Here is a 17,528-nt window from a genome sequence, read left to right on the forward strand (position 1 = left end):
TTAGAATTATGGAAAAAAAAATAGGGAAAATATTGAGGGGGAATTTTATTTTTTTTTTATATAAAAATTATAATTTTGAATAAAATTTTAAATATTTAAAATTGATCTTGTTGAGGAAGATCAATTTACCTAATCTCACATCGAGTTTCATAATTTTTTTTTTTTATCATGAGACTGTGGATGGCCGGATGAAGAATTAATTTAACCGTGATTAAGGTCTCTTCTGGAATCTCAACTAGACGTATACGCATTTAATCCAGTATAATCCTCGGGATGAGAGTAAGATACATACCAGGAAAATATTTTTTTTAATATTATTTTTTGTATCAAGAGTTTTCAATTTTGTTGAATAAATTTGACGTCGAAATAATAAGTCTTTTGTAAATTTTATAATTTGGGATATATATTTTTTTAAGAACGAAAATTTTCTTGGCAGAGAAAAATCGAAATAACAAACAATAATATTATGTAAAAAATATTTATAAATTGTTAGATCGTCAGGTTAACTTTAAACTTTTTTTTAATAAAACATTTCGAATTTTTTTTTCGAATCGAAATGTTTAATTTAAATAACTATCGAAATTTTTTACGAAACGACATATTTTATATGTCAAAATTAAATTGCAATTTTTTTTCCTAGACATAATACAATATATTTATTTTAAGAATTAAATAAACATTTGTATAAATAAAAACGACCTTGTGAAAAAATATAAATTCTAATAAAAAAAAACAATAATAAAATTATTCAAAAATAAATAAAATTAAATAATATTATTGAAAAATAATTAAATTCATTTCGACTTCAAAAAAATACCATCATGAAATTTCGACAATTAAATTAATCAATTTCGAAAATAAAAAAAGTTTATTTCTTTCTTCAACTCGTAAAGGAATGACAAAAATATGTAAAAAAAAAAAAAAAAATATAGAGGGTATTGTTTAAAAAAGCGTCAATAATTGTAAAAAATTAAATTTTTTTTTATTCATTCAATTTATTGTTATTCAATTTTTGAACTTTAAAATTAATTTCAAAAAATGATATTTAGAAAGATACATAAATCAGCTATAATAACTACTCAAAAAAAAAAAAAGTAAATTTATTTTTAATTTTTAGTTTGTAAAATATACTAAAAAATATAATTTAGTTTATAAAAAGATACATATTAATATAATCTATATATCATTTTACTAAAACCAAAATAAAAAAAAGAAAATCAATAATAAAAATTACCAAAAAGTAATCGATATTATTTTCAGTTAATTTTACAAAGTCATAAACAATAAACTATTAATAATAATTATTGTAAATAATTTATTTTTTATTTGTTAATAATTCATGGTAATTAATAATCATGATTTATACAATATATCATTCACATTAATGAGCGAAGAAAATATTAAATCAAGTAAAAATATCATTGATAATTATCCAGTCATATTAATACTAATTGATTAATATTATTAATGTTTTTTTTTTTTATTATTATTTGGCAATATTAATAAATCAGTGCCATTGAAAATACCTTGATCTGAGCTAAATGGATGGAATAAGAATTTTTTTTAGGTCGTAGATAATTTTTAAAGCACCAATTTTAATTTTGATTTGTTAAAAATTATTGAAATGCAATTAAAAAAAACTAAATGCAAGAGTAAAAAAAATAAAATACATATATACAACTTGCTGTTTTGTATTTAAAAAATAATAACCAACACAGTGTAAATAAAAAATCAGTCTAAATTAATTTGAAAGACTAATTGAGACATTAAATTGGCACTGTTGAATTAAAAGAGAAAAACAAATTCAATAAAATAATTATTAAATAATGCAAAATAAAAAAGATGATGATGATGAATATTTGGTCTAATAATTTTTGCTTGGTCCAGAAGCACGTTGGTCTTCCATACGTCCAGCTTGTAGCCTCTGTATCAAAGAGAAAAGATCTTCTTCTGGTACAGTTGTACCAGATTGAGTATTATTATTATTATTAACAATTGATATTTGGTCTTGTTCATCTTCAGCATCACGTATTGTTGATGCTATTGGTAATGGACTTCTTTGATCTTCTAATCTTGAACTTTGACATCTCAATAACATATCAATAAATAAATCATCAGCATCATTATTATTACGTACTGGTGTTTTCATTGCTGCTTGTGTATGAGAATTTGTATTTAATCCAGGTAAATATGGTAATGTAACTCTTTGTTCATCCATTCTTTTACTTTGCATTCCAGCAATAAGTTCAATTAAATCATCACTATCTCTGTTGAAATAAAATTAATGTTATTATCGTAAAATAAACCAAAAAAAAAAAATATAAATAACTTACTTTTCTTTTTCATTTGTTAAAATTTTAATTCTTGGTTTTTTATTTGTATTTAATACACATCTTTGATCATCCATTCTGCCAGATTGACATTTTGATAATAATTCAAAAAAGTCTTCTTCTTCTTCTTCTTGTGATGGCTGTGGTGCAATACCAGCTCTTGCTGGTGGTGGTTGATCATTATTATCTTTTTGTTTACCATCAGGAGTTAGCTATAAATTAAAATGAAAAATTAAATATTTAATATAATTATAATTAATAATCATATAAAGCCAAACATACTTTAATTAAATCCAAATTATCCATGCTTTGTCTTCTTAGTCTATATCTTCCTGGTGATGTTATTGCATTAATTGATGATGGTGCTGTTAAATTATTTGTATTATTATTATTATTGCTAATAAATTTATCATTTTCTTTTTCATTATTTTCCATTCCAAGTATTTTTTGTAAATCAACAACATTAATTTGTGCTGTTGCTTGTCCCATTGGATCACAAAGTTCTTTTGATATATTTAAATGTAATGTTGCATAATTAAGAGCTTTTTCATGATTACCCATTGCTGAATATGCATTTCCTAATGACCAACATGCACGTCCTTCACCAACACGATCAATTAGCTGTTGTGCAATATCAAGATGACGTAAATGATATTCAATTGCTGATGGATAATCACGTAATAATGTATATGTATTACCAAGTGAATAACATGCTTGTGCTTCAACAGCACGATCATTTAATTCTTGTGCTAATACAAGTGTACGTTTATAATGTTGTGCTGCTTTTTCAAATTCACCCAAAAATATATGTGAATTACCAAGATTACTATTTGCACGACGTTCAGCAGCTTTATCACCAAATTCACGTGCTATTTTTAATCTTTCATTATGATAAAATATAGCTTGTTTAAAATCACCAAGTAAATAAAATGTATTACCAAGATTACCACATGCTCTACCTTGTGCTGCTGAATCACTTAATTCTCTCATTAATTCAAGATTTTCTTCATAATAACCAACAGCTTGTTGTAAACATTGTTTAATATCATCAGTAAATTTACCAGGATCATGTGGACCACGTCCACCTTGTTTACCTTTAGCATGATAAACATTACCCAAATTATACAATGCTCTACCTTCACTTAATTTATCACCAATTTCACGTGATATTTCTAAATGACGTTTACAACAAATCATGGCTTCATCAAATTTACCCATGACTTTTAATGTATTACCAAGATTACCACTTGATTTAGCTTCACCTAATTTATCACCCATTGTTCTGGCAAGTGTCAAATCATGCTTGTGATATTGCATTGCTTTGACATAATCACCAAGATAAAAATATGCATTACCAAGTTGACTATAAATTGCACTTAGTGTACGTAAATCATCTGTACCAGCTTGTATTGCTGCCTGAAAAAAGGCAACACCCGAACGACAATCACCAGCTTTACACAGACGTTCACCTTCTAGGGCTAGCTCAAGACACATGTTGCTATCACTTGCACCATTCTAATTTTAAAACAAAACAATATACATTTATTTTTTAGTTATTATTTTATATACAGTTTTTTTTTATGATTAATTTTCATCAAGTTAAATTGACTCAGTGTAGTGACTCATAACATTAACACTCGTCATTCAATTGGAGCTTGTTTTTTTTTCTTTTTTTTAATATAGAAAATTGAAAAAAATTTTATGAAAACTTACTTGTGACTCTGCTGAGACGTTATCAACATTTGTATAAGGCATATTATTTCAATAAGTATATCCTTTGATTCACCACTGACAACATAAACAACTTTTTATTTCTGTAAAATGTTTTCCCTTTTTTTTCTCGTCAGACAGGAAGCAGATATCAATCTGAAATTTTATGATTATTAATCCACAATGAAATGTATATTCAAGACATCTTGTTGATGATGTATTTAATACTATTATTATTTAACAATATATTTTTGTTTATAACAACTTACATTAATTGAATTATTATTTGTTTAAATAAATGTTAACAAGGCGCGTCATTTGCGATAGAAATTAAGCGTCCAAAAAATTAGAAATGCAACTGAAAAGTGAAAAAATGAACAACCAACAACGCCAATCAACACCACACACACACACTCGCGACATATAAAAAAAAAAAATATAAATAATAATAATTGAATAACGCATGCGTCAAGAGTAGCTTGTTCGAGAGAAAAACAAAAAAAAAAAATCCAACTGCTTTTATCCCTACCAAGAAAATTAATTAATTTATAATTAAAAAAATATATATTTTTTAAGGTGAAAATACACTTTATTTACTTGTTGTTAAAATACAATTTATTAATAATAATTATTATTATTTATTAAATAATTAATATGCCTATTGAATGCCTCCAATTTTTTGTGTATGTGAAATGTTTTTTGGAGTAATTTAGCTTAAAAATATTAAATTAATAATTATTGTCGTCGTTGAATATTAATTATAATTAATCACTATTGTTGTTATTTAATTTTATACTACAATAACGAGTCATTTTGATTCACTTTTTTGCAATCTCGTCTGTTGTTTTGACTTTTGATCTGTCAATTATTTTATTTTCTCTCAATAAACATAACCTAACTTATCAATATATTGATTTGTTTATTTGATAAAATAAAAAATAAAAAATTCTTCGTAAATTTACGCATTTAAAATTTTTATTAATTTTGAATATAAAAAATTTATTTTACAGTCGCTGAACATTTATAAATTGATCAAGTAAGTGAGTGACAAAAAAAAAAATAAATTTGTTTTTTTAAAATGATAGTATCTTTGAGCCAATTTATCTTTAGGCATATAATAAAAAATATTGAATCAACTGCAAAATTATCAACAATGTCAAGTCAAATATCTCTAGATGAACGTATATTAAAATCAGTACGTCGTATTGTCCCGTCATTGGCAACAACAAAATACAAAGGTCAAGATGGTCGTATTGGAATATTTGGTGGTAGTACAGAATATACAGGAGCACCATATTTTGCAGCAATGAGTGCATTTAGAACTGGTGCTGATTTAGTACATATATTTTGTTCAAAAGATGCTGGTTCAGCAATTAAATCATTTAGTCCAGAGCCAATTGTTCATCCAATTCTTGATCATCATGATGCATTGAGACAGATAAAACCTTGGCTTGATAGATTTCATGTTATACTCATTGGACCAGGTCTTGGTAGAGATGAAAAAATATTTAAAGTTGTTGTTGAATTAATTAATTTATGTAGAGATTTAAAAAAACCATTAATTATTGATGCTGATGGACTATTTTTGGTATGTCAAAAACCAGATTTAATAAAAGATTATCCAGGTTTAATATTAACACCAAATGCTATGGAATTTAGTAGACTTGTTAAATCATTTCTTGATAGAACAGTACAACCAGCACCAGTTGTTAAAATATCTGAATTAAAACATTTAGCTGATGCTATTGGTAAAAATGTTGTTATTATAAATAAAGGAGCAAAAGATGTTATTGTTGATGGATTAAAAGGTACAGATGCAATATCATGTACTGTATCTGGTTCTGGTAGACGTTGTGGTGGTCAAGGTGATCTTTTAGCTGGTTCATTAGCTGTATTTTGGTGGTGGGCAATAAGTGCTGGTCCAAGTGAAATGGCATTATCAGCACCAGTAACTGCTTGTTATGCTGCTTCAAGATTAACAAGAGAATGTAATGCTGCTGCTTTTAAAGAAAAACAAAGAGGAATGCTTACAACTGATATGCTTGAACATGTTCAACCTGTATTTGCAAGACTTTATGAAAGCCAATCTCCAAAGTGAGATTAATATTTTTTCTATTTTTTAAATTTTTATTAATAATAATTAATTTTATATTTAATTAATATTTCAGATCACCAATTTTAATTGGTAAAATTCGTTCTAAAATTATGGATGCATAAAAATTGAATTTAAAAATTTTATATTTTTTAATAATATTATTTTTGATATACTATATTATTTATTTATATTTTGATAATATACTACAATATATGTCGAAAATAAATGCTCATTTAATCTCAATTTAGTAGTCTTTAAAATTATTTTTTTTTGAAATATAACATAGCAAGATTAAAAAACAAGAAAGAATTTATTTATCAAATCAATTAATCTTCATCAATTTGTAAAATTATTTTTATTTTATAATATATTGAATCTTTTGTAATTTATTTATTTATTCTTCAAATTTAATTATCATTTATCAATTATTATTTGTATTAGCAAACATTAATTTTATTTAATTTTGATAGTCGACTGTATTAATAATTTTTATGACAACGTAAATTTATATGTATACTTTTTGATTCTTTATTTATTTTTTTCGATACAAGCAGATTTTTTTTTTATGGAACAATTCTTTATTTTCATATTCTTTTGGACATCAATAATTATTAGTTTTAGTAATACACTATTAAAACCAGGAAATGATTTTGTTGCCAAGTTTTTATATAATTTTTTTTCAATCTTTTAATATGATTGTGTAAAAATATATTTATTTAAACAATTTAAAAATATTTATGTTGATTAAATGAATGAATATCATTAGACTACGAGTAAAATGTCAAAACTGAAGTTTGATTTCCTCGAATGAGTAAAGTTGTTGGCATGTCTCTTGTCAGGGCTTCCAACCATGCCATGTAAAGTGGTGCTGATACAGCACCTTTTCTTGGCATTGGCAAAGACCTATCAAACAAAATTAACAATTAATCTATCTTAGCTATCTTATCTTCATAATTTTTTTTTTTTATATTTAACTTACATCACTACAAGTGCTGATTGACTAGAATTTTCTAACAATAATTCTCGCAAACGTAATTGTCGATAAGTCTTATCACGCAAACTTTGTAATTCCACATCAGTTATAACACACTCGGATGAATCAGCATTATCATTTTTACGAAATTCCGATACAAGTGAATCAAAGAAATCTTGAGTTTCTTTTTTTGGCTGTACACTTATGTCATCAACCATTTTTAAACTTTTATATTGAATACGAAATTTCGTCATTATTTCTGCAATTCTAAAAATTAAAATTCAATAAATTATTTAATATTTATTTAATTATATAATTTTTTATGTATTTATTTAATTAATTACTCTTTTTCTTGTGCTCCAATTTCTTGCTTGTGATTAGCCAATGCAAATATTCTCATTTTACAATTTTCCCAATTTGATCTTGTGTTGATAATATAAGGCAGCAGTATTGTCAAACCTTAAACAATTATAAAAACTTCTACCACTTAAAAATGAGTTTTATTAATTCGATAATTATTAATTACCTCCATCATCATACAGCCACCAAACATCAATGACTCCTGACTTGTGTTTTTTTTGAAATATTGAAATATATTCTAGCTCAGAAATTACAGCATTACGTTGTTCACTAAAAAACAAACAAACAATTAATAAACTTAAAAAAAAATACTATTTTAAATTTAATTTAAAAAACAAACAACAACTTACTAAAGTACTTTATCAGCTGCAAATTTTTTTTTATATTTTAAATGATCACGTGCATTGAAATTTGTTGATGATTCTTTGGCAATTTGATTTGGTCCATCAACAGTTGAAAATTGTGTGCCAATTGTTGGTACACTTTGTACTCGTTGAATACCACTTGTCATTGATAAATCACTGTCAGCATGCATCAATGTATTACCAGCTAAATCATAGCTACTTTGTATCATTGCTTGTTCATCATCACCAGTACTATTTGGTACTGAATAATCAAGACCATTTGGTACACGTAACATTGCAACAGCCATTTTTTGATCAAATGCATTGCTAAAATTTAAAATTATTATTACGAACTTCAATAATGACCCTGTTGGCTAAAATTTCTCTGGATTTTCTCCGGATTTCTACGCAATTGAGACATCCAGAGATATTATAGAAATAATCTAGAGATTGCTCCGTAAATATCTCCGTAAATTTTTCATTACGAAACTCCATTTCCAAGTCTCAATTACGTAGAAATCCGGAGAGATTTTTTTTCGAAATATAAATTTAAAAAATAAATTACTGTAGAACATTAAAATATTCCTGAAGATCTTTATGATGACAAGTTGTCCATGTTGTTTTGTAACCCATAAGAACAACATTTGGTGCTAATTTACCAACTCCAGATGCTTGCATTAGGGCTGATGCACCACGTTCTAAACTAAGATCACTTACAACATGATAAAATGACTTGATACGATGACGTTGTAACCATGCATAACCATTTCTTAATCTTGCTGATCTTGTACGATATGATAAACGTGTCTAAATTTAAATTTAAATAATACTCAATCAATAAAAAATCATATTAAATATAAAAAAAAATATAAATAAATTTATAACTTACTGGATTAACTTCACCACAAACAAGTAATGAATTATTTTTAGTTATTAAATTAGCTAAATGTAATAAATCAGGACGTGTACCTGGTGCACCAGATAATGCCAATATTTGTGGTGCATAATTTTTAACATGTTCATCCATACAATTTAAACGATAAACAACAGTTAATGCTGTTTTATATGTTTGTGCTTGTGTACTACTACCCCAATTAACATCAGGTTTTCTATAAACAACTATTAAGAATAATGCAAGAATAACAACAACAGTTATAAGAGCTGTTCTCCAATCAATGAGAAACATAAATACAACACACAATATAAAACCAACAAGTGATAGCCATCTGTTGTAGTACTGAAATTAAATTAATTAATTATTAATTTGTTAATTCACTTATAATTTAAGGTAATTAAATTAATGGCTTACTTTAAATGTTGGACGCCAACCAAGTGGTCTAACAATTGCTGCATGAAATGTACAGAAATTAATTAAAGCATATGATGCTAAATAACAATTTGATATTAGTGGTGCAATTGCATTTAAATCACCTGAAATTATAAAAAAGAAAAAACAAATTAATACTTGATTTGATTGTTTTTTAATTCATGATGATTACCAATTAATAAAAATACTGCTGCTACGATTAGTGTTAGAACATAGCCACGATATGGTTCACCAGCTTTACCATATCCTTTGCTAAAATAAATCAAACCAGGATAAATTCTGTCTTTACCAAGTGCTTGTATTAAACGTGGTACTGATAATAAATTAGTCAATGCTGTTGATAATGTTGCTGCAAAACAACCAGCATAAATAAGTCCTTCCCATACTGACATTATATTCATTATTGAAACATCATGATGTAAACCATTTTGACAATTATTTAATGTATCAACAACACATGGTATAGCTGTAAAATTTGTTCCATTAAATGTTATATTACTTGCATCACGAACAGCAGCACCACCAGCAAATAGAACAAATGTAACATAGCTTATCATTGATATTAATAATGCTAATAGTGTACCAACTGGTATACTATTTGATGGATCTTTTAAATCACCAGATATATTTGCACCAGCTTGTATACCAGTTACTGATGGAAAAAATATTGCAAATATTGATATAAAATTTTGTTCTTGTCCCTCATAAATACGATAATCATTATTCCAATTTGTTGTAAATTCATGAGATGAAAAACCAACAAATCCTTTGGCTTTTAGTAATTCATTATCACCAGGTCCAAGTACAGTACCAATTAAAAAATCAAATATTGCAATTACAATAATTGCAATTAAAAAGTTTTGTGCCTAAAGAAAAATTAGAATTAAAAATACATATGTTTAATTGATGTTTTAAATTTAAATTACCTTTGATTCCCATTCCATTCCAATTGCACATATTAATATCATAACAACAAGTGCAATACAACCAATGATTCTCGTATCACTAAGACCATTATCAATAATTTTAATTCCATGACTTTTTAATAGTGTATTTAATGAATCACAAAAACCAATTGTATTCATTGATGCTGATACTGAATTTGCAAATGCAAATACAATACCAACTGATGCTCCAAATTCTGGTCCTAATGATCTTGATATTATAAAATATATTCCACCTTTGAAAAATAATATAATAATTAAAATTTGATATAGCTATTTTGATGATAAATAAAATTAAACCAAGGATAAAGTTGGCAACATGTTATCAATAATTCGACACGCCTTGTTATAAAAACAAAAAAGTAGAATAATAATAAATTATTATGACGCACCTCCCTTTACTTCACCATTAGTGCTAATTGCACTGAGACTTAGGGTTGTTATAACACAAACAACAGCTGATATTGCAATTATAATAATTGATTCAAATATTCCAGCTTGTGCAACAATCCATGATAAACGAAGAAATAACATAACACCCCATATATTTAATAGACATGGTATTAGTACACCCTGTATCCAGCCAAGTTTCATTCCAACATGTCCAGTCTGTCCATTTCCTGCTGCTCCAGATTCAACGTTAGCATCCTTTTTAAAAATTATATTTTATTAATTAATTATTTTATTATTTAGAGATAATTTTATTTTTTTAATTTGCAAAAAATTAACATCTGTATTATCAATTATAATAGCAAATTTTTTAATCTTATTTTTCATTTTTTTTTGTCTTTGTAAATCTTTGTTGGACAATAAATTTTAAGTGATGAAAATTTTTATTATTTGTTTGTTTATTTTGTTGATTTAAATTGTTAAAATTAGCTTGTAAATTTTTTTTAAAATTATGAATTTATAGACAGAGAAAAAAGTAAAAAAAAATTTATAAAATAAGTTATATAAATCTTGGAGGTTGATTTTTTTTTTAATGGTTTTTATTTTTTATTTTTATTTTACGGTTACTGTACTTTTAACCGGTTAAATCTGACTCTATCCAGATCTGAATAATATTTAAAAAAAAAAATATATATGCATCAAATATTACTTTCAAAAAATTGTACAAGAGTGTTGAATATAATTATCACTTCATTCATTTTCTGCAAAAGTATTTATCATTGTAGTGATATTTTGAATAATAATAAAAAATATAAATAATATTACATACTTTAACAGGATTTCCTTCGTGTAAATCACTCAACGATGGTCTTTTGGCACGTCTACTTGCTCTGTAAATAAATATCCAAGTTGTATTAACCCAATTTAACCCAAAAAAAAATACAAAATGATTATGATTCATCAAGTAGATCACCTGTAATGATCAAGACGTGGTACAACATCCCATAAACCATTGACATTCAATGTTATCGATGATTTTTTTCCATTTACACGAGTTGTTCCATCATCTTCGGGGTTTTGACTATTGAATTTACCCTCCATACCAGTTATTCTATTCATAAATCAAAAAAATAATTATCAATTATTTAAATTAACATATTTTTTTATATGTAAATATATTTTTTCAAGGAAAAATAAATTGCAAATAATAATAATATTTTTTTTTCTGCTTATTGGCTTATTAATGTTTCATTTTTTATTCATAAAAACAAGGTCAATTATGATATTGTCAGCTTACATGCAATTTGAGTGAAGAAAAAAAAATTAAAAATAATAATACAAGTAGCTTTTATTTTAAATAAAATAAATAAATGAAAGAACAAATTAACAAGTTTAGTTTGAAAAAATAAAAATAAATAATTTATGAGAATAAATAGATGATCGTAAAAAATATTTTTTATATTTCCTAGAAGAAGTAGACAAACAAAAATGTAAATTTATCTATTATTGGAATTTTTTTTATCTAGTAAAAAAGAATATTGATGGATAAAAAAATAAAATAAAAAAAAAAAGCTATATGAGGCAAATTACCTTGTTGATTTGGGTTATTGTTTGGCTCTTGGTTCATCGATTGAACAAATATTTTCCGAATGGAAAAAATAAATAGACAATAAAAATAAAATTTAAATTAATAAAAAAGTCAAGTTAGTTGCCAGTAGATTGATAATATTTATATATTTTTATTTGAAAAATAATTTAAAGAATAAATTTAAATTATAGCAAGTTGAGTGACAAAATGCACAATATTATATTATCATGTTGACACTATTTAAATTAATTTTTACAAACCATCAAGTCACTAGAATTTATTATTATAAATTTATGAAAAAAAAAATTTCAACTCAAATGGATAAATTAAAAGTGGCATAATAAATCTATTGCTCATCAAATGTCTGCGTAGAAATAAAAATAATATTTGATCTAGAAAAATTTACAGCGATTCGATTTTTATAATAAATATTTTTCAATGATGATTTATCGTTTTTTTATGAACAAATTAATCCATTAATTTTAAAGATATTATTTACATTTTTATTTGCAAAAAAAAAAAAATTAATTATGTATTATTATCAAAAAAATATATTCAAATTTATTTAAACAAAATTTTAATAATTTATATTTACTTTTGTACACTGTAATAATTTGATGTAAATTAATTTTCTAAACTGGTTTTTTTTTAAATTTGAATAATTTTTGAAATTTTTTTTATCTATCACAATTATAGTATTTTTATTTTATTTATACACTGATTAATATTAACGAGAATATGGCTATCACAGATTGAAGAATTTATTTCTATTTTATTTATTTAAATTAATACTGGTTCGATTAAAACTAGCTAAATTTATTTTTATATACTGAGATGGTATTTTTAATTATTTATATATTTTTTTTAGTTAAAAATTTCAAATAGACATGACTGAGATGTTGATGATGTCGTGTCCGGATGAGAAATATAAAAATGCTTCGGGCTTATACATGAAGGAAAATATAAATTCAAGAAAAGCATGCGTCGTGAGCTTTTTTTATCACTTATTTTTCTATGGTGCGCATCATTCATCACCCTTTTTTTATAGTCCTCAGACAATATTTCACATTTTACTATTAATTATTGTTACATACATTGACTTATATAGAATTTTCTAAAACTTTTACAATAACTTTATTTAATATATATGCTTTTAAATCTATCACAGCTTATTGAATAACAAAATTAGATTTTTTTTTTTTTTAACCCATTAAGATTGATTTTATTATCGTTGATTAACAAAGTTTGTCAAAAAGATTAAAAGTTTTTGTTTCTTTTTTATTTGAAGAAATGTATTTTTTCTAAAATAATAAAATATTAATCAACGTATTTGATTTGTATTGAGATAAGATTATCTTACAAAATAATTTGCACTTTTTTTTAAATATAAATTTATAAAACTCACATTATGGACACACGTTTTATTTAAAATATTTTTAACTATCATCGAAAACTTAAGTTTGTCTGTTATTTGTTGAATAAAAAAACTGAAAGTTTGGAAAGAAGATTAAGTTTTATGTTAGAAAATCTAGTGAAAGTTTTTTAGAATATTTTTTTTTTTCAAGGTCTAGGATTTGTAAAAGATTAACCATCTAAAAATTTCAAAGAAATTCGAAACGATTGAGATAACATAGGATAACGAAAAAACATAAGACAAATAACAATAATAATAATTTATTTTTTTTGAAATTCAAGGGAACTAAACAAGGTTTTTTTTTTTAACTTGAAAATTAATCTCGTTTGTTTTTAAGAAATTGAAAAATATATTTCTTTTTGAAGTATGAAAAAAAAAAAAAAAAAATACATGCATCAACAAGTGTTGATAATAATTATATTACATGTTTTCGATAAGTTTTGCTCCTAGCCTTGTTTTTCAAGGTTTTTTTCAACGAGGCAAAATAACTGATTGTAATTTAACAATTCAGGAAAAAATAGAGCTCAATCAAATTCACCAACAGAGTGTAAATTTCAATCACTGTATATATATTTTTTTTGTTGACCCATTTCATAGTAATAACTTAAACTATGAACAAAAAAGTATGCTATCAACCCTGAACTAAAACAAGGATTTAAAAAATTAACAATAAATACGCGTTTACTAATTTTCATAAAAGAAAAAAAAATAAAATAAAATAAAGACCTTGCACCTTCAGCAAAATATAACTTATTTTCTTGACACCAATATAAAAAAATAACACAAATATTTTTAAATTAACTTTGAAAATATTTTTCTTAATTAAAAAAACAAAAAAAATACCTCATTAAAATTGATTTTTTACGTTCATTAACCATCTTGAATTTTAGTAAATTTTTCACTTGTTATAATTGTCAACAAAAACACCAAATAAAATTAGTAAATAGATTGTTTCTTTTTTTTTTTTTTCATGAAAACATTGATAATTAGATACGACGGTAAAAAAAGATACGTTGATGCCGGTGTTTCCGAGCCGACTATCACGTTTTTAATACGAGAAGCGTCAATATATACACGACCGTCATTATACTTTCAATGTTCACACATACAATATAAATATATATATGTACAAGTTTTATTTATTTAACTGAGGTCATTGGTGTGTCTTGATTCTACATATTTATCAAACGACAGTAACAATAATCAACAGGTAGAAATAAAAAAGCTAAATTTTATTCTTTTAAATTTGGCCAAAAATTAAGCTTTAGAAAATAAAAAAACAATAATCAATAGACAAATTTACCTGACTTTATGTTGTTTATTAATTTACTATTATTTATAAAAAATCATCATGCTTCAATCAAATAAAAATTGATAATTATGTAGAAAATATAAATCAAGAAAAAAAAAAATTGAATTTTTCGTTTTTATTAATTTTTTTTTCATGTTAATAATTATTAACAAAAAAAAATTAATGATTTTATTTATTAACAATTAAATCAACAATTAAAAAATAAATAATTTTATTTTTTTAATTTTTAAATTTCGTCAAGTTTTTATATCGAAAAAAAAAAAGATAAAAACTAAACTTAAAATTAAATAAAAAATTTCTTTTTTTCTTAATTATTTTTTTATATTAAAAAAATTAATTTAAAAATATAAATTATCTTACCTTTTTCATGTATCTTTAAAAGAGTTTTAAACTAAAAAAAAAATGAAATATAAAAATACTAGATGATTTATAAAATGATAATGTAAACGTCTTGCCTCTTCGACTCAACTCAGTTAACTATTAAATATCACCATCCAATTTGTGATATATAAAGTGTTTGATATATATAAAAAAATAAATACACGACCCCCATGTATGTACAACACTGTTAAATTATTTAACCCCATGTTGAACTTGAAAATGTACGTTAAGAATAATAATGTTTCTCACAAGAAACTCGTCAACTAATTAAACATATTTATTTTATGTTTTTTTTATGGTTAATTAAAATGTATTTGAGACATTGTTTAGTTTATTAATAATAACAGTGTGTATTGTATATATATAAAAATTAAATTAGACAAAAAAAGTATAATTTTAGATAACGTATATTTTATTTTTAGATTAATTAATTGCGGCTTTAACTGGACTGTCCTAAAACAAGGATATTATATCTGGAAATTGTTGGATTTTCATCAATATATATATTTCTTTGTTTATTTCAGTTTTTTTTTTTTTTCCTCAAGTCTCAATTGATGAGACAACACTTGGTCATTCATGTTGTTATTAATATATATGTGTTGGTCAAATAATATTAATAAATGGATATATTCATTGTCGTTTATTTCGAAATACCACGTGCCACGATTTTCCTCAATCGATTTGCTTATACTTGAAATTAAAAATATAAAATATTATATAAGTTTTTACTGCCAATGTCAGACTTTGTGTCTAGTTTTTTTATATATATTTAAAATTTTTTATTATTTTAGCTAATGGTTTTTAGAGTTAATGATTTTGTCGTTAAATATATAAATATAAACATTTTTTGTTTTTAAAAGACAATAGTTATTTAATCAAAAAAATAAAGCTGACAGGTTTTTTATTATATATATTTTTTTCTATTTTTAATAATTCATTATTTTTTAATTTTTAAAAATCATTATCAACGTCGTTAAAAGTCAATAACTATTTCATCAAAAAAATAAAATCAACAGCTTATTTTCATCACCAAAAGAATACAAATATTAATATTAAAAATAAATAAATAATCAATTTGAAAGAAAAAAAAAAACATTAGCATTTTTTATAAATAAATTAGTAATAAAATTTTATATTTGTGTAAAAATAATTAATTATTTTTTTCCTTCTTCCCTGAGATGATTTTTTTTTTTTATTTTAAATAATTTTTACGTTGACAACTGACAATTAAATTTATAATTACAATGTATTTTAATAAGAAAATTATCTTTGTTATTTATTAAAAAAATACATATATGAATAATTAAATAATAATTTTATTTGTTATTAATATTATTAAAATAAAAATAAAAGATTTAATCATAGAATTTTTTAAAAACTGTATTATCCTTTTTTATTTATTCGTCTCACTTTTTTTATAATATTAAAATATTATTATGTAATTTTATATATTTTATAAAATATTAAGTACTGATATTTAATTTTTACAATTAGTTGTAGTACAATAATAAAGATTACAATCAACTATGAAAATATTATTTGCACAATTATAATCAACCGGATGTTAAAATAAAAAAAATATAAATTCATTAAATTTTTTCTATTTATTTATTAACTTAACCTTTTGTTTATCGCTAATTTTTTTCAAATTTTATTTACTCAATGATCTTGAATCAATGCAGCAAAGCAAAAACAGGGTTGTTTATTTATTTTCTACAAAATAGATTAAATAATATAAGAGAATTGTTTAAATCAAAAAGAAAAAATTGTTTTTCATTTTTTATTACTTTGTTGATGTCTACAAAATTATTTTACATTGTTGCACTAATTATTGTTTATGCTAAAAATATCATTAAACAATGACGATCTTCTATAATGATCCAGTTCTTCAAAAATACTATTTATCAATAAACCAAACATCTCAATAAAAAATATATATTTCTCGCTTCGAAAACAAATAATTAGTACACAATTTAAAAAATAACTTTGAATAATATTTCATATAAATTATCAACTTAAAAACGTGACTAAATATTAAATATTTCCCGAGAATTATACAATCTCATATTTAAAAATAAAAAACAATTACTTCAACATGACAAATAATTTTTTACAAAGCTATAAAAATTTTTTTTTTTTTATGAATATTATCTACACATGTTTAACCTTGAGCTTTATGTTATTAAATATTTTGATTTATTTATATTTCTCTGAATAAACATTAAAAAAATAACAACAATATTTTCAAACTTTATTTTTTTATATTTCGAAATTCATTTCGAATTGGAATAACGATAATTATCGCCATTAAAAATAGCAGCAATCAATTGAATTGAATATCTACAAAAACGTGAAAAAAA

The 17,528-nt window shown here is 23.6% G+C and overlaps 3 protein-coding genes across 9 annotated transcripts; 1 reads left to right on the forward strand and 2 right to left on the reverse strand.

Moving 5' to 3' along the window:
- Window positions 1-372: 372 nt before the first annotated feature.
- Window positions 373-4,472, reverse strand: LOC122855640 (G-protein-signaling modulator 2). The gene is made up of 5 exons (XM_044157161.1): window positions 4,310-4,472; window positions 4,044-4,196; window positions 2,613-3,845; window positions 2,334-2,542; window positions 373-2,267 (listed from the first exon to the last, which is right to left on the reverse strand). Exons 2-5 carry the CDS (start codon window positions 4,083-4,085, stop codon window positions 1,865-1,867), a joined length of 1,887 nt encoding a protein of 628 aa, XP_044013096.1. The 5' UTR covers window positions 4,086-4,196; window positions 4,310-4,472; the 3' UTR covers window positions 373-1,864.
- Window positions 4,473-4,601: 129 nt separating this feature from the next.
- LOC122855641 (ATP-dependent (S)-NAD(P)H-hydrate dehydratase) lies at window positions 4,602-6,520 on the forward strand. 3 transcript variants are annotated; one of them, XM_044157163.1, is made up of 4 exons: window positions 4,602-4,616; window positions 5,051-5,076; window positions 5,151-6,134; window positions 6,209-6,520. In XM_044157163.1, the coding sequence occupies exons 3-4, from the start codon at window positions 5,194-5,196 to the stop codon at window positions 6,255-6,257; spliced, it is 990 nt and encodes a 329-aa protein (XP_044013098.1). In that variant the 5' UTR covers window positions 4,602-4,616; window positions 5,051-5,076; window positions 5,151-5,193; the 3' UTR covers window positions 6,258-6,520. The 3 variants fall into 3 exon arrangements, with proteins under 3 accessions (XP_044013098.1, XP_044013097.1, XP_044013099.1); XM_044157162.1 differs by lacking the exon at window positions 4,602-4,616 and having other exon boundaries at window positions 5,051-5,080; XM_044157164.1 differs by lacking the exon at window positions 4,602-4,616 and having other exon boundaries at window positions 5,051-6,134.
- On the reverse strand, window positions 6,474-15,251 carry LOC122855638 (bumetanide-sensitive sodium-(potassium)-chloride cotransporter-like). 5 transcript variants are annotated; one of them, XM_044157159.1, is made up of 15 exons: window positions 14,319-14,362; window positions 12,064-12,090; window positions 11,447-11,584; window positions 11,303-11,363; window positions 10,476-10,731; window positions 10,066-10,319; window positions 9,312-10,005; window positions 9,122-9,243; window positions 8,702-9,049; window positions 8,378-8,619; window positions 7,819-8,139; window positions 7,635-7,738; window positions 7,453-7,567; window positions 7,115-7,375; window positions 6,780-7,038 (listed from the first exon to the last, which is right to left on the reverse strand). In XM_044157159.1, exons 3-15 carry the CDS (start codon window positions 11,572-11,574, stop codon window positions 6,903-6,905), a joined length of 3,042 nt encoding a protein of 1,013 aa, XP_044013094.1. In that variant the 5' UTR covers window positions 11,575-11,584; window positions 12,064-12,090; window positions 14,319-14,362; the 3' UTR covers window positions 6,780-6,902. The 5 variants fall into 5 exon arrangements, with proteins under 5 accessions (XP_044013091.1, XP_044013094.1, XP_044013093.1 ...); XM_044157156.1 differs by lacking the exon at window positions 12,064-12,090 and having other exon boundaries at window positions 6,474-7,038; window positions 14,319-14,513; XM_044157158.1 differs by lacking the exons at window positions 12,064-12,090; window positions 14,319-14,362 and adding an exon at window positions 15,148-15,251.
- Window positions 15,252-17,528: the final 2,277 nt, after the last annotated feature.

The sequence above is a fragment of the Aphidius gifuensis genome, linkage group LG4, assembly GCF_014905175.1.
Source record: "Aphidius gifuensis isolate YNYX2018 linkage group LG4, ASM1490517v1, whole genome shotgun sequence".
Lineage (NCBI taxonomy): Eukaryota > Metazoa > Arthropoda > Insecta > Hymenoptera > Braconidae > Aphidius > Aphidius gifuensis.